Source organism: Chiloscyllium plagiosum, unplaced genomic scaffold (genome assembly GCF_037043375.1).
Source record: "Chiloscyllium plagiosum isolate Xiang-an unplaced genomic scaffold, Cpla_swu_hap1 HiC_scaffold_21, whole genome shotgun sequence".
NCBI lineage: Eukaryota > Metazoa > Chordata > Chondrichthyes > Orectolobiformes > Hemiscylliidae > Chiloscyllium > Chiloscyllium plagiosum.
In genome coordinates, this window is record NW_028270159.1 from 56,131,157 (window position 1) to 56,154,390 (window position 23,234).

At 47.8% G+C, this 23,234-nt stretch overlaps 2 protein-coding genes across 6 annotated transcripts in view; both read left to right on the forward strand.

The window, feature by feature from the left end:
- LOC122548205 (protein AMBP-like) overlaps nt 1-16,104 on the forward strand; it is a 106,617-nt gene extending 90,513 nt beyond the window's left edge. Inside the window, exons 3-7 of the mRNA XM_087998597.1 lie at nt 2,953-3,032; nt 4,536-4,649; nt 4,732-4,833; nt 14,991-15,027; nt 15,865-16,104. Of these exons, the coding sequence (XP_087854723.1) occupies nt 2,953-3,032; nt 4,536-4,649; nt 4,732-4,833; nt 14,991-15,019 (325 nt within the window). The 3' untranslated portion in view covers nt 15,020-15,027; nt 15,865-16,104. The remainder of the gene's footprint in view (nt 1-2,952; nt 3,033-4,535; nt 4,650-4,731; nt 4,834-14,990; nt 15,028-15,864) is intronic.
- A 2,230-nt stretch (nt 16,105-18,334) lies between these two features.
- Nucleotides 18,335-23,234, forward strand: part of exd3 (exonuclease 3'-5' domain containing 3) — a 451,102-nt gene continuing 446,202 nt past the window's right edge. For 4 of the 5 annotated variants that reach the window (XM_087998598.1, XM_087998600.1, XM_087998602.1 and 1 more), the window contains exon 1: nt 18,335-18,485. The gene's annotated coding sequence lies outside the window, so the exon portion shown is untranslated. The remainder of the gene's footprint in view (nt 18,486-23,234) is intronic. The other variant, XM_087998599.1, reaches the window with a different exon arrangement.

Below are 23,234 nucleotides of genomic sequence, written 5' to 3' on the forward strand. Positions count from 1 at the left end.
GCACCCTCTCCAAAGCTTCCACATCTTTCCTAAAGTGAGGCGACCAGAACTGCACACAGTACTCCAAATGTGGCCTAACCAAAGTCCTGTACAGCTGCAACATCACTTCACGACTCTTGAATTCAGTCCCTCTGCTAATGAATGCTAATACACCTTAGGCCTTCTTACAAGCTCTATCCACCTGAGTGGCAACTTTCAAAGATCTATGAACATAGACCCCAAGATCCCTCTGCTCCTCCACCTTACTAAGAACCCTACCGTTAACCCTGTATTCCGCATTATTATTTGTCCTTCCAAAATGGACAACTTCACACTTGGCAGGGTTGAACTCCATCTGCCACTCCTCAGCCCAGCTCTGCATCATATCTAAGTCCCTTTGCAGCCGACAACAGCCCTCCTCACTGTCCACAACTCCATCAATCTTCGTATCATCTGCAAATTTAATGACCCACCCTTCGACTCCCTCTTCCAAGTCATTAATAAAAATTACAAACAGAACTGATCCCTGCGGAACTCCACTTGTAACTGGGTTCCAGACTGAATATTTACCATCTACCACCACTCTCTGACTTCGACCGGTTAGCCAGTTTTCTATCCAACTGGCCAAATTTCCCTCTATCCCATGCCTCCTAACTTTCCGCTTAAGCCTACCATGGGGAACCTTATCAAATGCCTTACTAAAATCTTTGTACACTACATCCACTGCTCTACCCTCATCCACATGCTTGGTCACCTCCTCAAAGAATTCAATAAGACTTGTAAGTCAATACCTACCCTTCACAAATCCGTGCTGGCTGTCCCTAATCAAGCAGTGTCTTTCCAGATACTCATAAATCCTATCCCTCAGTACCCTTTCCATTACTTTGCCTACCACCGAAGTAAGACTAACTGGCCTGTAATTCCCAGGGTTATCCCTATTCCCTTTTTTGAACAGGGGCACAACATTCGCCACTCTCCAGTCCCCTGCTACCACCCCCGTTGACAGTGCAGACGAAAAGATCATTGCCAACGGCTCTGCAATTTCCTCTCTTGCTTCCCACATAATCCTAGGATGTATCCTGTCAGGCCCGGGGGACTTGTCTATCCTCAAGTTTTTCAAAATGCCCAACACATCTTCCTTCCTAACAAGTATCTCCTCTAGCTTACCAGTCCGTTTCACACTCTCCTCTTCAACAATATGGTCCCTCTCATTTGTAAATACTGAAGAAAAGTACTCATTCAAGACCTCTCCTATCTCTTCTGACTCAATACACAGTCTCCCACTACTATCCTTGATTGGACCTACCCTCGTTCTCATCATTCTCATGTTTCTCACATATGCATAAAATGCCTTGGGGTATCCTTGATCCTACCCGCCAGAGATTTTTCATGCCCTCTTTTAGCTCTCCTAATCCCTTTCTTCAGCTCCCTCCTGGCTATCCTGTATCCCTCCAACGCTCTTTCTGAATCTTGTTTCCTCAACCTTATGTAACCCCCCTTCTTCCTCTTTACAAGACATTCACCCTCGCTCGTCAACCAAGGTTCCCTCACATGACCATCTCTTTCCTGCCTGACAGGTACATACATATCAAGGACACGTCGTATCTGTTCCTTGAAAAAGTTCCACATTTCCAAGACATCCTTCCCTGACAGCCTATGCTCCCAACTTATGCTCCTCAGATCCTGTCTTGCAGCATCGTAATTACCCTTCCCCCATTTGTAAAACCTACCCTGTTGCACGCACCTATCTCTCTCCATAACCAAGGTGAAAGTCACAGAATTGTGGTCACCATCACCAAAATGTTCACCCATTAACGAGCCCATCACTTGTCCCGGTTCGTTACCAAGTACCAAATCCAATATGGCCTCCCCTCTGGTTGGACAATCTACATACTGAGTTAGAAAAGCTTCCTGGACACACTGCACAAACACCGCCCCATCCAATCTACTTGATCTAAAAAGCTTCCAATCAATATTTGGGAAGTTGAAATCGCCCATGACTACTACCCTGTGGCTTCTGCACCTTTCCAAAATCTGTTTCCCAATCTGTTTCTCCACATCTCTGCTGCTATTGGGGGGCCTATAGTAAACACCGAACAAGGTGACTGCTCCTTTCCTATTTCTGACTTCAGCCCATACTACCTCCAAAGGCAGATCACCCTCGAACTGCCTTTCTGCAGCCATTATACCATTTCTAATTAGCAGCGCCACCCCCTCCTTTTTTACCACCCTCCCTAATCTTACTGAAACATCTGTAACCAGGAACCTCCAACCTGTGCAGAATGAATGTAACCTGTCACTGTGCTGAATACCTGCGCAGAATGAATGTAACCTGTCACTGTGCTGAGTAAGTGCACAGGGAGAAAGTGAGAACTGCAGATGCTGGAGATCAGAGTCGGGAGTGTGGTGCTGGAAAAGCACATCAGGTCAGGCAGCATCTGAGGAGCAGGAGCATTGATGCTTCGGGAATAAGGCCTTCATCAGGAATGAATGTAACCCCTTCCTGAGCTGAATGAATTCATTCCTGATGAAGGGCTTATGCCCGAAACATCAATTCTCCTGCTCCTCAGATGCTGCCTGACCTGATGTGCTTTTCCAGCACCACACTCTTGACTCTGATTACGGGCACAGTGTGTGTGCAGCCTGTCAGTGTGCACATACCTCTGCAATGCATGCAGCCTGTCACAGTGTTAAATACGTGTATCTTGTATATGTAGCTGTCACCTTGCTGAATACCTGTACAGGGTTGTTTGGATTTTCACAGTGCTGAGCATCTATGTGTTATGTGCGCGCAGACTGTCATTGCATCTGAATACTCATAAAGTGTTTGTGACATTGTTGAACTTCTGTGCAGAATGTATATGGGCTGTCACAGTGTTTCATAATTCATTATCCAGCAGGATTTACACACCTAAAATTCAATTAATAATTTTAAAAATAGTTAATTAACTTTCCTTTTTATTTTATACTTAGGAATGGAACATGTATTAATATGCCAGTATATTATAAGTACCTGGGAAGTCAAGGACGGTTCAAATATATTCCTGTGCCAGGTAGGACTTAAACATTGATGTAGAAATACTTCCCAAAGGTTGTTGCTCCTCGTGTAGTCGCAGTATTTGTTTATTCCAATTCCGCCTGTCTATCCCCGTATTCCAACTCACAAAAACACTGCTACCTGTGTTGTAGCTCACACCGAGTTCTCTTCAGCCAGCACCCAAGGAGATCTCCGGGCTTCTCCAGTTCTGGCTCACACTGGGTTATTGGTTCTATTACTTGTATTGTTGAAATCCCAGCTACACAATCGCTCAGTGTTTGCAGTGACTGTGTGCAGTTCTCTGTACATTTTGTGATTATGTTACCTGAATTCATGTGGGAACAATCAGTTAGAAGGAATTTGGGATATTGATCATCCATTAAATACTGATGCAAGCCACAATTTACTAGTGGCATTGTGAAAGACCACATTCGGCATACCAGTGACTGTTGAAATCTCATCTAAAATCCCCACAATCTTCCCCAAACTCTCCCTGCTGTACTGTCACTCTCAGTAGACTGGAACATTACTGCATTCACTAAAGTTAAGAATGATAGATAGGATATGATTGAAGTGTATAAAATTCGAACAGGGCTAGACAGACTAGATGCAGGGAGGATGTTTCCCCTGGTTGTGGAGTCCAGTACACGTATCACTGTCTCAAGATATGGGGTATACCATTTAAATCCGAGATGACGAAATATTTCTCCATTTGGATAATAGTGAACCCATGGAATGGAAGTAGGGCCGGTATGTTATTTCAGTGGTTAGCACTGCTGCCTCACAGCGCCAGGGACCAGGGTTCAATTCCAGCCTTGGGTGACTGATTGTGTGGTGCTTGCACATACTCCCTGTGTCTGCGTGGGTTTCCTCTGAGTGCTCTGGTTTCCTCCCACAGTCCGAACATGTGCAGTTTAGGTGGGTTAGCCGATGTAAATGTGGGGTTATGGGATACGGCAGAGGGCTAAGATACTCTTCGGAAGGACAGTGATGACCTGATGGGTGAATGGCCTCTTTTTTGCACTGTAGAATTTCCATGATTCTAAAACAAGTGCAGAGTGTGTTCAGCCTGTCACAAACTGGCCATACTAAATTGCCCCATTAAGTCTAGGAATGTGTAGGCTCGGGAGACTGGTGGGTAGGGGGTGGGGGAGTGGGTCTGGTTGGGATGCCCTTCCGAGGGTCGGTACAGACTTCATGGGCCAAATGTGCTGTAGGGATTCTATGATTCCATGAATTCTCTACCACACAACACTGTTGAGATTAAGTCACTAAATATATTCCATAAAGAAAAAGGTACATCTAAAAATATTTAAGGCATCAAGGAGTACAAAGAGAAAGTCGGAATATGATATTGACATGGAAGGTCAGCTGTGTTCATACTGAATGGTGATATTAGTCGGGAGCTGAATGTTTACTCCTCCTCCTAGTTTTTATATTTCACTGTCTGTTGGTCAGAAACAGAAAACTACAACCAGGCAAAGAAAGTGACTGAACAGCTGGGGAGTTTGTTTTTCAGATTATGATGCTTATGCTACCGCTGAAATCGGTCTCATCAACTACCAGGAATTTGGGATTGTAATCTACAACATGCAGATACAAGGAAGAAAGACCAAGTCAGTGGCCTTGTACGGTAAGAGGTTCTACGTCAGCTGTTCCACTCACCACTTCCTAAGGTTGGTTTCTGGATCTTTAACTCCATGTCCATCTCCTAGGAAGGACAAGGAAACTTAGGAAGGAGATCTATGAAGAGTTTAAGGAGTTTGTGATCAAGCAAGGGATCCCAGAGATGATGGTCTCATTTCTGCCTACTGAAGGTAAGCACATCATGAAAGCTCACGAATGAGGTGGTTGAGGGGGGAGGTCCTTCACATGACTGGTCATTGAACTGGAAGCAGACAGGATTATGACCTGTTACAGCAGGACAATTCTAAATGGGTCAGTTACCACCCTATCAGTCTAATCATGCAGCAAATAAATCACACTAACATGCTCAGTGGTGCCCAGCTTGGGTTCTGCCCTTGGCTCCTGACCTCATTACAGACTTGGTCCAACATGGACAAAACAGCTGAATTCCAGAGGTGAAATGACAGTGATAGTCCTTGATGTCAGACATCATTTGACCAAATGTAGCATCAACGAGCCCTAGCAAAACTGGAGTCAATGGTCATCAGGGATAAAACTGTCCATTGGTTGAAGTCATACTTGGTAAATTTAGAATGACATAACTATTTGAAAACTCAGTCAACTCTATCGCAACTGAATGATGCTGTTCCAAACACTTGCAACATCCCCATAAACTCCACCTTGGCGAAGCTGGTAAAATCAAACACAGGTTCTTACAGGGGAGATGTCAGAGAGGGAGAGGATCAGCATGGAACTGCTTCTCTGGGTTCCCAGCTGAAACTTGACCAGCAGCTGCGAAAAAAACAGTTTGCTAAAACCAAACCAAATCAAACCCTGAATTGGGAGAACTGGCCACTCTCCTTTCACTGCACAAGAGTTTTTAAAAAAAACACTGAAAAGCTTTCTCAAGTAGATATTTACAGACATTGGAACATCTGCCTTTACGACTCCTCTGAAATAAAACCAAGGAGAACATAACCTTGTTAAAGTCACAGCATTGTCATACTGATTGCAGTCTCTTATGAGCAGTATGTTCAGTTACCACTAATTGTAGTAAAAGGCTTTGGCCGAAGCTTCATGGGGTGAAATTGGTTGAGAAAGATTCACCTAGATTGGCTCAGCTATTCTCAATTAGAAAATGGTTGCCTGACTGAAGTCCTAATTAAATACCTGGAAGCTTTTCTGCAAGCTGAAAATGTGTTGCTGGAAAAGCGCAGCAGGTCAGGCAGCATCCAAGGAACAGGAGAATCGACGATTCGGGCATAAGCCCTTCTTCAGGAATTCCTGAAGAAGGGCTTATGCCCGAAACGTCGATTCTCCTGCTCCTTGGATGCTGCCTGACCTGTTGCGCTTTTCCAGCAACACATTTTCAGCTCTGATCTCCAGCATCTGCAGTCCTCACTTTCTCCTCGAAGCTTTTCTGCAAGGTCTAGGGACTACCAAAGGAGACAATGCTGCCTTGCATGTTGACTAGAAAACAATTCCATAATTTTGCAAAGCTGTATAGTGAAGGAATCATTGAAACAGTCCAGTTTGTGGAATGGGCAGCATTGTTTGTATCAATGGTGAGGCCCAAAGGGTCAGTTCATCTTTGTGGGGTTAGCCGCTTCTTGTAGCTGTATAAATACCCAATCCGTCATATCGAGGATTTATATGCAAAGCTGGCAGGTGGGCTGTCCTTCATGAAGTTGGACATGAGCCATGTGTACTTGCAATTGTGGTTAGATGAGTATTTCCAGATGTATGCTGGAATTAATATCCAAAAAGGTTTGTACCAATATATGAGAGTGTCATTTATTGTCAGCCTGTAAGTCACTTGCAAAACATCTGCAATCCTAAAGATAATCCTTCTCTGATCTCAAAAACACATTCAGGTTTGTAACTCATTTTCGGAAACTAATTCTCTATATAAACTACATGGTTCCCTCACCAACAGTAAGGACAATATATTATCTCGGGAGCAAGAGTGATTGTCCTGAAAAAAGGTCACCGCCCTTTACTGGCTGAACTCCATCAGGGTCATTCAGGAGTTTCCAAATTGAAGATATTGGCAAGAAGTTATGTCTGGTGACAAGGACTGATTATAGACATAGCTGTGTTGGCAGTGTCCAGAGTGCCAACAAGGTCAAACATTACTGCCAGCAGCTCCCCCACATTTGTGGGAATGGTTGGGTAAACCCAGTCACATGTTGATTATGCCAGTTCTTTCATGGGCTCAATGTTCTTAGTCATTGCAGATGCACATTCAAAATGGTTGGACATGCAGAGTTCATTTGTCGAACACGGTGATGACGATAGAAAAACTGCTTGTATCTTTTGCAATACACAGACTACCAGAGGTGTTGATGACAGGTAAAGGGCCATCACTTATCAGCAGGGAATTTGAGTATTTCCTAAAGTCAAATGATATTTGACATATAAGGACAGCTCCATACCATCCACCATCCAATGACCTGGCAGAAAGAGCAGTCCAAAACATAAAGACAGACTTAAACAGTCTACTAGATACCAAAATGCCCCGGTTCCTACTTGATTACAGGACCACACCTCATGGAACTACCAGGATAGCTCCAGCAGAGTTACTAATGGGAGAAGGCTCAGCACCAGGTAAAATCTGACCTTTTAGGACCTGGGATGTTGTGGGGGTCAGGGGCAGAGGATGGTGGGAAGGACAGTAAAATGGCATCTGAAATGCCAATGCCAAACACAAGACTCAGCTATGTGAGAGACATTTTACGTCAGGGGATGAAGTTTAGTCTAGGAACCACAGGAATGGCCCTGCATCAGTAACAAGCATGGTCGAGGTCAAGTCCAATGATGTATAAAGTTTTGGTAGGTGCAACGGTTCTGCACAAGGATATGGACTATATGAAAGCTGCAAACTCGCAAATGGTTCAGGAGCAAAACGCACCTGGCTCTTTGGAACAATCAAAAAGACCTGTGGGTTCTCCCTCTCCATGAATGTGTTGAAGACGCCTCAGAATCTGAGATGGCTATGGCGGATGCAGCCGTCTCAATGTCTTTGCCACCTGAAGGGGAGAATGAATTTCTTCTGAGACTCTCTGGGTGCAAGAGGCGAGTTACTGTGCATTAATCTTGTCCATATCTGAAGCAGAGTCACTGTTAAAATGTCCCAGGTGGAGCTACAAGAAAAATAACCAGCTTACACAAATGATTTGGATGTGATTAAGAGGTACAGTTAGTAAGCTTGCAGATGACACCAAAATTGGAGGTGTTGTGGACAGCAAAGAAGGTTACAATGGGATCTTGATCAGATGGGCCAATGGGCTGAGGAGTAGCAGATAGAATTTAATTTAGATAAATGTGAGGTGCTGCATTTTGGAAAGGCAAATCAGGGCAGGACTTATACACTTAATGGTAAGGTCCTGGGAGTGTTGAACAAACAGATCTTGGGGTACAGGTTCATAGTTCCTTGAAAGTGGAGAGTTTGAAGGGCAGGTCAAGCTTGACAAATTGTTTGGAATTCTTTGAAGACATTACAAGCAAGGTGGACAATGGGACCCAATAGAAGTGGTGCACCTACATTTCCAAAAGACCTTCGACAAGGTGCCACGCAAGAGGCTGACACATAAGGTAAGGATGTTTAGCATTAGGGGTAGAGTATTAGCGTGGATAGACATGACTTGGAGATGCCAGTGTTGGACTGGGTTGGACAAAGTTAAAAACCAAACAACACCAGGTTATAGTCCAACAGGTTTATTTGGAAGCACTAGCTTTCAGAGCTCCACTACTTCACAACTTCACACTAGCTTTCAGAGCTCCACTACTTCACTGATGAAGAAGGAGCGCTCTAAAAGCTAGTGCTTCCAAATAAAACTGTTGGACTATAATCTGGTGTTGTGTGATTTTTAACTTAACATGGATAGAGGATTGGTTGACTAACAGGAAGCAAAGAGTGGAGATAAATGAGTGCTATTCTGGCTGGTGACTAGTGCCTCAAGGGTCGGTGTTAGGACCGCAATTATTTACAATTTATACAGATGATTTGGAGTTGGGGACCATGTGTATGGTGTCAAAGTTTGCAGATGACACTAAGATGAGTGGCAGAGCAAAGTGTGCAGAGGACTGTGAAACTTTGCAGAAGAACATAGATACATTGAGCGAGTGGGCAAAGGTCTGACAGATGGAATACAATATTAATAAATGTGAAGTCATACATTTTGGTAGGAATAACAGTAAAATGGATTATTATTTGAATGGTAAAAAGTTGCAGTTGCTGCTATGCAGAGGGATCTGGGTGCATAAATCACAGAAGGTTGATCTGCAGGTACAACAAGTAATTAGGAAGGCAAATCGAACTTTTTCCTTCATTACTACATGGGATTGAGTTTAAAAGACAAGAGGTAATGTTACAGCTGTACAAGGTGCTGGTGAGGCCACACATGGAGTACTGCAGGCAGGTTTGGTCTCCTTACTTAAGAAAGGATGTCCTGGCACTGGAGGGGATGCAGAGGGGGTTCACCAAGTTGATTCCGGAGTTGAGGAGGTTGTCTTATGAGGAGAGACTGAGTAGATTAGGATTATATTCATTGGAATTCAGAAGAATGAGGGGGGATCTTATTGAAACACATAAAATTATGAAAAAAAATCGATAAAATAGAAGTAGAGAGGATGTTTCCACTGGTAGGTGAAGCTAGGACAAGAGGGCATAGCCTCAAGATTAGAGGGAGCAGATTTAGCTCTGAACTGAGAAGGAACTTCTTCACCCAGAGGGTTGTTAATCTATGGGATTCCATGACCAGGGAAGTAGTTGACACTACTTCAGTAAACACTTTTAAAACTAAGGTAGATTTCTTTTTAAAAATAAAGGAATTTAGGGATATGGTGAGAGTGCAGGTAAGTGAAGCTGAATCCATGAAAAGATTAGCCGTCATCTTATTGAGTAGTGGAACAAGCTGGAAGGGCCAGATGGTCTACTGCTGCTCCTAGTTCTTATGTTCTTATGAGAGCCGGTAGATAGGATAGTGAGGATGGTATTTGGTAAGCTTTCCTTTATTGGTCAGAGGATTGAGTATAGAAGTTGGGAGGTCATATTGCGGCTGTGCAGAACATTGGTGAGGCTACTTTTGGAATATCGTGTACAATTCTGTTCTCCCTCCTATCAGAAGGATGTTGTGAATCTTGAAAGGGTTCAGAAAATATTTACAAGGATGTTGCCAAGGTTGGCAGGTTTGAGTTATAGGGAGAGGCTGAATAGGCTGGGACAGTTTTCCCCGGAGTGTCAGAGGCTGAGGGGTGACCTTTTAGAGGTTTATAAAATCACGAGGAGCATGGATAGGATAAATAGACAAGGTCTTTTCCCTAGAGTGAGGGAGTCCAGAACTAGATGGCATAGGTTTAAGGTGAGAGGAGAAAGATTTAAAAGGATCCTAAGGGGCAGCTTTATCACAGAGGGCAGTGCATGTATGGAATAAGCTGCCCCAGGAAGTGATGAAGAATGGTACAATTAAACATTTAAAATGCATCTGGATGGGTATATGAATGGAAAGGGTTTAGAGAGGGATATGGGCCAAGTGCTGGCAAATGGGACTAGATTAATTTAGGATAGTCGAACGGGTACATCTCAATGACTCTGATGTCCTCGGACTCAGAGATGGATGGATATACTGTTGTAACAAGGTCAGCCAAGTGGACCTCACAAATTATGAGTTCCCTGATTGGGGCTGTTAATCAGGTTCAATCAGGGAGTCCTGGCTGACAAATGAGAACAGTGTGTCAAGCGTCCTGTTCACTCTGAGAGCTGGCTCTGAGGGAATTGGATCAGTGGCAAGGACTTTCCACATGTAAATAAAGGGTAACTTAGTGAAGGGATATTGGCCTCTGTGGAGTTATTTCAGTTTCCTTACCTCAGGATAAATGAGCTCTTCTTCAAGCGTGTACAACCAATTTTTACTAGATTGCCTGCTCATTCCAGAGAATCTTATGAGAAAAGATTAAGGCAAAGTGGTCTCTACTTTGGCGTTTAGAAGAATAAGATTTGATCTTGTTCAAACATATAAGATTGTGAGAGACTGTCAGACAGAGTGTTACCTATGACTGGAATGCTTAGGAACTAGGAGGTATTTTCTTAGAATGAAAGGACAGCTAGTTTGAGCTGAAATTATGAGAAATGCCATCTCAGAGGGTGTGAACTTTAGAATTCTCTCAGTCAGAAGGCTGCACATTCTCAGTTGCATATATTCTAGAATACAGTCAACAAGTGTTTGGATTTTAAGGGAATCAAAGGGCATATGGATCATGCGTGACATAGTGGTCAATGATTAGCCAGGATCTTATTAAATGATAGGAGTAGGTTCATGGAGCCAATGGTCTACTGCTTTGTTTATTCACTTCATTCCCTACAGTATGGAAACAGGCCCTTTGACCCAACAAGTCCACACTGACCCTCCAAAGAGTAACCCACCCAGACACATTTCCCTCTGACTAATGCACCTAACACTATGGGCAATTTAGCATGCCCAATTCACCTGACCTGCACATCTTTGGAGTGTGGGAGGAAACCGGAGCACTTACAGGAAACCCACACAGACACGGGGAGAATTTGCAAACTTCACACAGACAGTTGCCTGAGGCTGGAATTGAACCTGGGACCCTGGTGCTGTGAGGCAGCAGTGCTAATCATTGAGCCACCATGCTGCCCAGCTATTATGTGCCCTAATTCTTAATATTTAATGTATAAATCACTTGAACTCCTTGATCAACCTGTAACTATGCCAATAATTGTTACTTATTACATAAAACAAAACCAAAAATTTGATTAGATGGCAGCTTATAAGTCATTTGCAAAACATCTGCAATTCTAAACATAGTTCTTCCCTAATCTCAAAGACATATTCAGGTTTATAACTCATCTTCAGAAACTAATTTTCTGTATAAACCACATGAATCCTTCTCCAACAATGAGGACAACATGTATTCATATTCTCTCTTTGTATAAGAAATATGAGTTGGAGTAGACTATTTGCATCTTATACTCTGTTAATAAATAAGATTAAGAACAATCATATCCCTTATTATCCATAACTTAAAACTACTGAACCCTGTTGTGATGAAACTAGGCTGCAGTGCTTTCACACCTCTCTTTGTAACAGAAATCAAAAGATTTACAACACTTAAATGGAGAAATCTCTCCTCAGCTTAGCTGTAAGTGATGACTCTTTATTCTGAGTGAGCCTGTAGTAGATTCCCTGGACTGGGGAATAATTTTCTCAGCATGAAGTCCCTTCAGAATTTTATTCTTCTAAATCCCAGTGAATAGAGGCTGTGTGAACTCAATCTCATAAGAAAATTCCTTCATCTTTAGCTAGTGTTTACTCTTTAGCGGTTAAATAAGTTCTCCTGAAGCAAAGAGACCAAAATGTGTATGCCATATTGACCTGTCATCAATACCTGCATAATTGGCATATTCTCATACACCGCTATGTAAAAAGGCAAACATACCATTTTAACTTGCTAATTGCATGCTGTACATGTGTGTTTGTTGGAGATCTTGCACTGAAATGGGTAGTGTCCTTACCTCTGAGTGAAAAGCTCCGGGTTCATAGAGCTTTGGCTGACGATGTTGAGTTGAACAAGAAATGTTTAGGAAGTGAATACCAGAGATTATATTGTTGTCCTCACTCTGGCAGTGACAGCATTGGTATTGATTGCTGAGGCTTCCAAATCTCAAACCAATTTCCCAAAAACGCACACCTGCTTATTGACATTGCAGTGAATAAAGTGATCTGAATGCCACAAGCATTAAAATCCAATGGATTCCAGCCTACAACTCACTCCCAGTTATTTGTTATTCTAAATAGACAAATCCTTAAGTCTTCGGTTCGATTTCAGGCTGTAACTCCATATGGGCGAAAGTGAGGACTGCAGATGCTGGAGATCAGTCAAGATTCGAGCGGTGCTGGAAAAGCACAGCAGGTCAGGCAGCATTCAATGAGCAGGACAATTGACGATTTGGGCAAAAGCTCTTCCTCAGTAATGGGCTTTTGCCTGAAACATTGATTTTCCTGCTCATCTCATGCTGCCTGACCTGCTGAGTTTTTCCAGCACCACTCTAATCTTGACTGTAACTCCATAGATATTAATTTGTATATTAATTATCTAATTAGATTCCAACCTGTAACTCATTGCTGGGCATTGTCTCTCTTCACATAAATGATCAAAACTTCTGGCTTGGATTCCACACTTAACTCACTCATAGCAGCCTGTAATATATGCAACCACTCATTCTTCTAGCTTAGACTCCTAACTGATGTGCACCTTGGTGTACAGATATCTCTAGACCGATAAAACACAGAGGTTTACTCACTCAATCAGACAGCATATTGCAGCACCAGACAACTTGGTTATTTCTCATGGTCTATGCAGCTCATTGTAAATGTCCTAATAGCAAAATCAATTTCTATTTGAAACCAAAAGAAAGAGTGTAAAACTAAACGTAAGGGCTTTCAAAACTGCAAAGAAAAGCACAGATCCTGTTGAATGGATGTCTGAAAGCTTGCAATTTCAAATGAACCTGTTGGACTACAACCTGGTGTCATTTGATTTTTGTCTTTGTCCACCCCAGTCCAACTCCAACATCTCCACATCACAGGAAGGATATAGTGACATTGGAGGGAATACAATGTTAGTTTACAAAAATTATGAAACAAAAACAGAAACTGCTGGAGAAACTTAGCAGGTCAAGTAGTATCTATGGAAAGAATGCAAGTTAACGTTTCAGGTCCAGTGACACTCCTTAAGAATTTCCATCACCTGCAGTTTTTTGTTGTATTTGCAAGAATGATACTTGAACTTTAGGGGTTAAGTTATGAGGAGAGTTTATAAAAATTAGGCTTGTTTTCTCTAAAACGTGGAATTTTAAGGGTGATCTGATCGAAGTCTTCAAGACATTAACAGAAAAAGACAGCACAGATAAAAGAAACTTTTCCCTATGGTTGGAGATTCCTGAGGAGAAAGTGAGGACTGCAGATGCTGGAGATCAGAGCTGGAAATGTGTTGCTGGAAAAGCGCAGCAGGTCAGGCAGCATCCAAGGAACAGGAGAATCGACGTTTCGGGCATAAGCCCTTCTTCCTGAAGAAGGGCTTATGCCCGAAACGTCGATTCTCTTGTTCCCTGGATGCTGCCTGACCTGCTGCGCTTTTCCAGCAACACATTTCCAGTTGGAGATTCCTGAACCAGGGAGCATAGTCTAAACATTAGCCTAAAAATGGTCAGACCATTCAGGAGAGATGTTAGAAAGCACTTCTACACACTAAAGGTGGTAGAGGTTTTGAACGTTCTTCCATAAGCTGTAGTTGATGCTAGATTAGATTTTAGTTTTAGATATGAGTTTGATAAACTATTGACGTGGCCAAAGGTAAGTATTTGGAGTTAGGCCACAGATCAGCCATGATTTCACTGAATGGCAGGACAGGCTTGTGGGGCTAAATGGCCTCCTGTTCCTATGTTCCATTTGAAATAAGTTTCTCTCTTCACCTGTGACGTGGATTTGTTGAGTTCTGATTGTCACACTGCAGTTTGCAAGAGGAAGATAATTTATTCTTACAGAGCCTCCCGATTCCCCCTGAATTTTAATATACATTATGAATTTTGACCATTAGATTCTGTGAGCACACTGTGTCTAACAGGAGCATGAGTGTCTTGGAAGTCTATCCCAGGTTTTTTTTTGCAAGTGAGTCATCTCTTCATTCACAGTCCTAGATATTCTACTGACATGGCAGAGTGTACTACAATCTAAGTGCCCCAGTGATTACTGTAGAGACAGGTTAAAGAAAACTATCCCAAAATTGGTTAACAGTTAACTATGAATTGTGACCATAAGATTGTGTCTACACAAGTGTGTCTATTAGGAGCATGACTGTCATGGAAGTCTATCCCAGGTTCTGTTTTGCAGGTGAGTCATCCTAGATATTGGACTGAAATGGCAGAATGTACGATAAGCTAAGTGCCCCAAGTGCAATGACAGGTACCAAGAGAACTGTCTCAGAATTGATTAATAGGTATTTGAGTGAGTGTTTGGTGCTTGGGGATGTGGTGAAAGGGTGCCCCAGAGATTGATGTCATAAGGATTGATTCAGTCAGAGCCATGACTGAACAGCTCACATAACTGGTTTATACTTGACTCAAACCAAGAGGCGAAAGAAATTATCACCATTTATACATGTAATTTAATCCCCTAATTATAAATCCAACTACTTTTAAACATACTTTAAATACTTTTTTGAGGAATAAATTAGAGAACCATTGCAAGCTTAAGTAGAGAAACAATGCTTAATTTTTGATTATGTGATAACTGATATATTTTCTTTGTTAACCTCTCTCTATAAGGATCTTGCTCGGAGAACGATGGTATTTAGAGCACAGGGTAAGAAAGTTTGCCTTCAGGTGCATCATTAATACAAGTCTGGAATAACAAAAGTCACACAATGGTTATGGCACATTATAGGGCATAACACTGGGGAGACTACATGAACAGGACAGGGAGTGGCACTGGGTACAGTCCCGAGTTCAGCATAATTACAGACCGGGTGAATCATTGGGTGCCCCTGGAAGATGTTTGAGCCAAGCAGTACAGCACAGTAGTGCTGCAAGGTAATGGATATGTTCCTTTCATTCACTCAAGCAGCTGATTTCCAGTACATTTCAGCTGGGAGTAACTCTAATTCCTGATCATTTCCATTTCACAGACTTGGATATGGTCAAACTCACAGTCACCAACCAGAGTTGTGATGGTGGCTGAAGTGAGACAGTCAGGCCAAAGTGTTCAATGGGATAAAGAGAGGCAGAACTTATAAGGTTCTTAACTGTTCATGGCATGGGGGGGGGGTAAATATTGTTAAAAGAATAGAATGTCCCTGAGAGTGGGAGGGAAAGCTCAGACTGGAGCAAACTGTTCGGTGCTACACTTGCTATCTCACTGTGTGGTACTAACCTGTAATTAACTGTGAGGGCACTGACTCAGAGGGTGGTACGTGTATGGAATGAGTTGCCAGAGGAAGTGGTGGAGGCTGGTACAATTGCAACATTTAAGAGGCATTCGGATGGGTATATGAATAGAAGGAGTTTGGAAGGATATGGGCCGGGTGCTGGCAGGTGGGACTAGATTGGGTGGGATATCTGGTTGGCATGGACGGGTTGGATCAAAGGGTCTGTTTCCATGCTGTACATCTCTATGACTCTATGATTCTACTCTCTTTTACAGGAGACAATGAGCTTCTGGTTGTTCCCAACAAAGTATAGCTGGAAGTAAGAGAAGAAAACAGTGAAAATAATGATAGAAATAATCATTATAGTGATCATTTCAAGTGAAGCTTCAGACACTTTGGATGGACTGATCCTAAATGCAACTGGCAGAAGGGAGATGGCATTTACACAAATTCAGGCTCAGTATTGTAACCACGCTTTCAAACTAATTGATCAATAAAACTCTGTATTGAAAATCCTTAAATCTCTAGGGTGTGGATTCTTCAATGTGAAATATTCTGCTCAATACAAGGAATTCCCACATCCTGCGATTGGACCTTCATTTTGGTTATTCAATTTTTTTAGGCAGAACCTATCAGGAGATTTAGTAATATCGGCTCTGGTGTTATGTGTTGGAGATTTGGCTGAAATGTCAGGTGAGGAGCATGTCAACCTTGGGAATATCTTGTTCTTTCTTCTATGCTTTTGAAAAATGACACCATCCAGGTCAAAGCAGCACCAATCACTTCACCACTGATGCTAAGCAGCAGCGTGTACTATCTACTGATGCACTGTAGAAATGCATCAATAATTCAGACAGCACCTTCAAAACCCACAATCACTTCCACCTAGAAGGAACAAAAACATAAGTTATGGAAAAGCTCAGCAAGTCTGGCAGCATCTGTGAAGAGAAATCGGAGTTAACATTTCAGGTTTGACAACCCTTCCTCAGAACCCAAAACATGAACTCTGATTTCTCCTCACAGATGCTGCAAGATCTGTTGAGATTTTCTAGCCACTTCTGTTTTTGCTTCTGATTTACATCATCGCAATTGTTTCAGTTTCCATCGAGAAGGTCAATGGCAGCAGATATGTGGGAACACCATCAGCACCTCCAAGTTCCCTTCAAGCCACTTCCTATCATGGGAAATATTTTGCTGTTCCATCACTGTTGCTCAGTCAAATTCTTGGAATTCCTGATGGATTAACTGCAGCACGTGGATTGCAGAGATTCAAGAGTGCAGTTCGCCATCTCCTCATGGGCAATAAATACTGGCGAATCAGTGACATCTGCATCTGAGTTAAAAGTTTAAAGTCAAAGAAAATCCAGACAGATATGTTAAAGACAAATATTGTTCAACCAAACCAATTGTGGTTTTTGCTGAACTTAGCAGGAGGGTTAATGAGGGTGATGCAGCTGATGTGGAGTATATAGGTTTCCAGAAAGTGCTGGATGAAGGGCATGAGAACAGTCTCCTTGGCAAAGGGACAGTGGTACCAGTGGTTTTAGATTAGATTAGATTAGATTACTTACAGTGTGGAAACAGGCCCTTCGGCCCAACAAGTCCACACCGACCCGCCGAAGCGCACCCACCCAGACCCATTCCCCTACATTTACCTCTGCACCTAACACTACAGGCAATTCACCTGACCTGCACATCTTTGGACTCTGGGAGGAAACCGGAGCACCCGGAGGAAACCCACGCAGACACGGGGAGAATGTGCAAACTCCACACAGTCGGTCGCCTGAGGCGGGAATTGAACCTGGGTCTCTGGTGCTGTGAGGCAGCAGTGCTAACCACTGTGCCACCGTGCCGCCCACCACTGTGCCACCGTGCCGCCCACTGTTTGCACTGTTTGCAGCAGCGGAATAGTACCTGGCTGTTTTCATACCAGAGGCTGGGTTATTCTGAGGGGTTGATACAAAGGACACTGTTCTCAGATTTGTAATTAATGACTTAGACTCAACACAATTTCAGGATTTTCGAGGAGAAAGTGAGGTCTGCAGATGCTGGAGATCAAAGTTGAAACTTTATTGCTGGAACAGCACAGCAGGTCAGGCAGCATCCAGGGAACAGGAGATTCGACGTTTCGGGCACAGGCCCTTCTTCAGGAATCCCTGAAGAAGGGCCTGTGCCCGAAACGTCGAATCTCCTGTTCCCTGGATGCTGCCTGACCTGCTGTGCTGTTCCAGCAATAAAGTTTCAACAATTTCAGGATTTAGAGAGCATATGAATTTTTTAAGTTGTGTAAACTGCGAGGAGAGTTGTGACATCTACAAGAGGATATAGATGGGTTAGTGCATGGGCTTGTAACAGATTTCAGCAGCAAGAACGAGGTGAAATAAAACATTCTGAATGCGATACAAAGTCCCTAAGCGTAGGAAGAAGTTGGACATAAATAGTCTGGGCATCAGAAACAGAAATAAGGCACACAAATCAAGTAATGGTCAAGAGGGACATGGACCACCAACACCTCAGACAGCCAGGGACCTCACCAGTGGGACAGGAATCGGACCTCACCAACATGGCGCAACGAATGCTCCGGTTGTCGCCCTCACCAATATGGCGCCATTCGTGCTCCGGATGTCGCCCTCACCAATATGGCGTCATTCGTGCTCCGGATGTCGCCCTCACCAACATGGCGCTCGAGTTGTGCAGTGGAATGTGAGGTCAGGGCGAGCAGGGTCATGAGGGAGTGATCCGGAAGCAGTTTCATCGGCTCGTCAGCGGATAACGTTAATAGATCAACAAAGCAGCAGGTCACCTGAAGATTAACCTCAGCTTTCACACATTAAGAGAGCACACAGTGTGGACAGTGATGTGACCACAGCTCCTTTAATAACATTACAGTTAGCAGGTGAGGGTCAGTGTGTGTGTGGGAGCTGCCCCCCAGTGAGGGTCAGTGTGTGTGTGGGAGCTGTCCCCCAGTGAGGGTCAGTGTGTGTGTGGGACTGTCCCCCAGTGAGGGTCAGTGTGTGTGTGGGAGCTGTCCCCCAGTGAGGGTCAGTGTGTGTGTGGGAGCTGTCCCCCAGTGAGGGTCAGTGTGTGTGTGGGAGCTGTCCCCCAGTGAGGGTCAGTGTGTGTGTGGGAGCTGTCCCCCAGTGAGGGTCAGTGTGTGTGTGGGAGCTGTCCCCCAGTGAGGGTCAGTGTGTGTGTGGGAGCTGTCCCCCAGTGAGGGTCAGTGTGTGTGTGGGAGCTGTCCCCCAGTGAGGGTCAGTGTGTGTGTGGGAGCTGTCCCCCAGTGAGGGTCAGTGTGTGTGTGGGACTGTACCCCAGTGAGAGTCAGTGTGTGTGTGGGAGCTGTCCCCCAGTGAGGGTCAGTGTGTGTGGGACTGTCCCCCAGTGAGGGTCAGTGTGTGTGTGGGAGCTGTCCCCCAGTGAGGGTCAGTGTGTGTGTGGGACTGTACCCCAGTGAGAGTCAGTGTGTGTGTGGGAGCTGTCCCCCAGTGAGGGTCAGTGTGTGTGGGACTGTCCCCCAGTGAGGGTCAGTGTGTGTGTGGGAGCTGTCCCCCAGTGAGGGTCAGTGTGTGTGTGGGAGCTGCCCCCCAGTGAGGGTCAGTGTGTGTGTGGGAGCTGCCCCCCAGTGAGGGTCAGTGTGTGTGTGGGAGCTGCCCCCCAGTGAGGGTCAGTGTGTGTGTGGGAGCTGTCCCCCAGTGAGGGTCAGTGTGTGTGTGGGAGCTGTCCCCCAGTGAGGGTCAGTGTGTGTGTGGGAGCTGCCCCCCAGTGAGGGTCAGTGTGTGTGTGGGAGCTGTCCCCCAGTGAGGGTCAGTGTGTGTGTGGGACTGTACCCCAGTGAGGGTCAGTGTGTGTGGGACTGTCCCCCAGTGTGGGTCAGTGTGTGTGTGGGAGCTGTCCCCCAGTGAGGGTCAGTGTGTGTGTGGGAGCTGCCCCCCAGTGAGGGTCAGTGTGTGTGTGGGAGCTGCCCCCCAGTGAGGGTCAGTGTGTGTGTGGGAGCTGCCCCCCAGTGAGGGTCAGTGTGTGTGTGGGAGCTGCCCCCCAGTGAGGGTCAGTGTGTGTGTGGGAGCTGCCCCCCAGTGAGGGTCAGTGTGTGTGTGGGAGCTGCCCCCCAGTGAGGGTCAGTGTGTGTGTGGGAGCTGCCCCCCAGTGAGGGTCAGTGTGTGTGTGGGAGCTGTCCCCCAGTGAGGGTCAGTGTGTGTGTGGGAGCTGTCCCCCAGTGAGGGTCAGTGTGTGTGTGGGACTGTACCCCAGTGAGGGTCAGTGTGTGTGGGACTGTCCCCCAGTGAGGGTCAGTGTGTGTGTGGGACTGTACCCCAGTGAGGGTCAGTGTGTGTGGGACTGTCCCCCAGTGAGGGTCAGTGTGTGTGGGACTGTCCCCCAGTGTGGGTCAGTGTGTGTGTGGGAGCTGTCCCCCAGTGAGGGTCAGTGTGTGTGTGTGGGACTGTCCCCCAGTGAGGGTCAGTGTGTGTGTGGGAGCTGTCCCCCAGTGAGGGTCAGTGTGTGTGTGGGAGCTGTCCCCCAGTGAGGGTCAGTGTGTGTGGGACTGTCCCCCAGTGAGGGTCAGTGTGTGTGTGGGACTGTCCCCCAGTGAGGGTCAGTGTGTGTGTGGGACTGTCCCCCAGTGAGGGTCAGTGTGTGTGTGGGACTGTCCCCCAGTGAGGGTCAGTGTGCGCGTGGGAGCTGTCCCCCAGTGAGGGTCAGTGTGCGCGTGGGAGCTGTCCCCCAGTGAGGGTCAGTGTGCGCGTGGGAGCTGTCCCCCAGTGAGGGTCAGTGTGCGCGTGGGAGCTGTCCCCCAGTGAGGGTCAGTGTGCGCGTGGGAGCTGTCCCCCAGTGAGGGTCAGTGTGCGCGTGGGAGCTGTCCCCCAGTGAGGGTCAGTGTGCGCGTGGGAGCTGTCCCCCAGTGAGGGTCAGTGTGCGCGTGGGAGCTGTCCCCCAGTGAGGGTCAGTGTGCGCGTGGGAGCTGTCCCCCAGTGAGGGTCAGTGTGCGCGTGGGAGCTGTCCCCCAGTGAGGGTCAGTGTGCGCGTGGGAGCTGTCCCCCAGTGAGGGTCAGTGTGCGCGTGGGAGCTGTCCCCCAGTGAGGGTCAGTGTGCGCGTGGGAGCTGTCCCCCAGTGAGGGTCAGTGTGCGCGTGGGAGCTGTCCCCCAGTGAGGGTCAGTGTGCGCGTGGGAGCTGTCCCCCAGTGAGGGTCAGTGTGCGCGTGGGAGCTGTCCCCCAGTGAGGGTCAGTGTGCGCGTGGGAGCTGTCCCCCAGTGAGGGTCAGTGTGCGCGTGGGAGCTGTCCCCCAGTGAGGGTCAGTGTGCGCGTGGGAGCTGTCCCCCAGTGAGGGTCAGTGTGCGCGTGGGAGCTGTCCCCCAGTGAGGGTCAGTGTGCGCGTGGGAGCTGTCCCCCAGTGAGGGTCAGTGTGCGCGTGGGAGCTGTCCCCCAGTGAGGGTCAGTGTGCGCGTGGGAGCTGTCCCCCAGTGAGGGTCAGTGTGCGCGTGGGAGCTGTCCCCCAGTGAGGGTCAGTGTGCGCGTGGGAGCTGTCCCCCAGTGAGGGTCAGTGTGCGCGTGGGAGCTGTCCCCCAGTGAGGGTCAGTGTGCGCGTGGGAGCTGTCCCCCAGTGAGGGTCAGTGTGCGCGTGGGAGCTGTCCCCCAGTGAGGGTCAGTGTGCGCGTGGGAGCTGTCCCCCAGTGAGGGTCAGTGTGCGCGTGGGAGCTGTCCCCCAGTGAGGGTCAGTGTGCGCGTGGGAGCTGTCCCCCAGTGAGGGTCAGTGTGCGCGTGGGAGCTGTCCCCCAGTGAGGGTCAGTGTGCGCGTGGGAGCTGTCCCCCAGTGAGGGTCAGTGTGCGCGTGGGAGCTGTCCCCCAGTGAGGGTCAGTGTGCGCGTGGGAGCTGTCCCCCAGTGAGGGTCAGTGTGCGCGTGGGAGCTGTCCCCCAGTGAGGGTCAGTGTGCGCGTGGGAGCTGTCCCCCAGTGAGGGTCAGTGTGCGCGTGGGAGCTGTCCCCCAGTGAGGGTCAGTGTGCGCGTGGGAGCTGTCCCCCAGTGAGGGTCAGTGTGCGCGTGGGAGCTGTCCCCCAGTGAGGGTCAGTGTGCGCGTGGGAGCTGTCCCCCAGTGAGGGTCAGTGTGCGCGTGGGAGCTGTCCCCCAGTGAGGGTCAGTGTGCGCGTGGGAGCTGTCCCCCAGTGAGGGTCAGTGTGCGCGTGGGAGCTGTCCCCCAGTGAGGGTCAGTGTGCGCGTGGGAGCTGTCCCCCAGTGAGGGTCAGTGTGCGCGTGGGAGCTGTCCCCCAGTGAGGGTCAGTGTGCGCGTGGGAGCTGTCCCCCAGTGAGGGTCAGTGTGCGCGTGGGAGCTGTCCCCCAGTGAGGGTCAGTGTGCGCGTGGGAGCTGTCCCCCAGTGAGGGTCAGTGTGCGCGTGGGAGCTGTCCCCCAGTGAGGGTCAGTGTGCGCGTGGGAGCTGTCCCCCAGTGAGGGTCAGTGTGCGCGTGGGAGCTGTCCCCCAGTGAGGGTCAGTGTGCGCGTGGGAGCTGTCCCCCAGTGAGGGTCAGTGTGCGCGTGGGAGCTGTCCCCCAGTGAGGGTCAGTGTGCGCGTGGGAGCTGTCCCCCAGTGAGGGTCAGTGTGCGCGTGGGAGCTGTCCCCCAGTGAGGGTCAGTGTGCGCGTGGGAGCTGTCCCCCAGTGAGGGTCAGTGTGCGCGTGGGAGCTGTCCCCCAGTGAGGGTCAGTGTGCGCGTGGGAGCTGTCCCCCAGTGAGGGTCAGTGTGCGCGTGGGAGCTGTCCCCCAGTGAGGGTCAGTGTGCGCGTGGGAGCTGTCCCCCAGTGAGGGTCAGTGTGCGCGTGGGAGCTGTCCCCCAGTGAGGGTCAGTGTGCGCGTGGGAGCTGTCCCCCAGTGAGGGTCAGTGTGCGCGTGGGAGCTGTCCCCCAGTGAGGGTCAGTGTGCGCGTGGGAGCTGTCCCCCAGTGAGGGTCAGTGTGCGCGTGGGAGCTGTCCCCCAGTGAGGGTCAGTGTGCGCGTGGGAGCTGTCCCCCAGTGAGGGTCAGTGTGCGCGTGGGAGCTGTCCCCCAGTGAGGGTCAGTGTGCGCGTGGGAGCTGTCCCCCAGTGAGGGTCAGTGTGCGCGTGGGAGCTGTCCCCCAGTGAGGGTCAGTGTGCGCGTGGGAGCTGTCCCCCAGTGAGGGTCAGTGTGCGCGTGGGAGCTGTCCCCCAGTGAGGGTCAGTGTGCGCGTGGGAGCTGTCCCCCAGTGAGGGTGAGTGTGCGCGTGGGAGCTGTCCCCCAGTGAGGGTGAGTGTGCGCGTGGGAGCTGTCCCCCAGTGAGGGTGAGTGTGCGCGTGGGAGCTGTCCCCCAGTGAGGGTGAGTGTGCGCGTGGGAGCTGTCCCCCAGTGAGAGTCAGTGTGTGTGTGCGTGGGACCGTCCCCCAGTGAGAGTCAGTGTGTGTGTGTGCGTGGGACCGTCCCCCAGTGAGGGTCAGTGTGTGTGTGGGACTGTACTTCAGTGAGAGTCAGTGTGTGTGTGTGCGTGGGACCGTCCCCCAGTGAGGGTCAGTGTGTGCGTGGGAGCTGTCCCCCAGTGAGGGTCTGTGTGTGCGAGGGAGCTGTCCCCCAGTGAGAGTCAGTGTGTGGGACTGTACTTCAGTGAGAGTCAGTGTGTGTGTGGGAGCTGTACCCCAGTGAGGGTCAG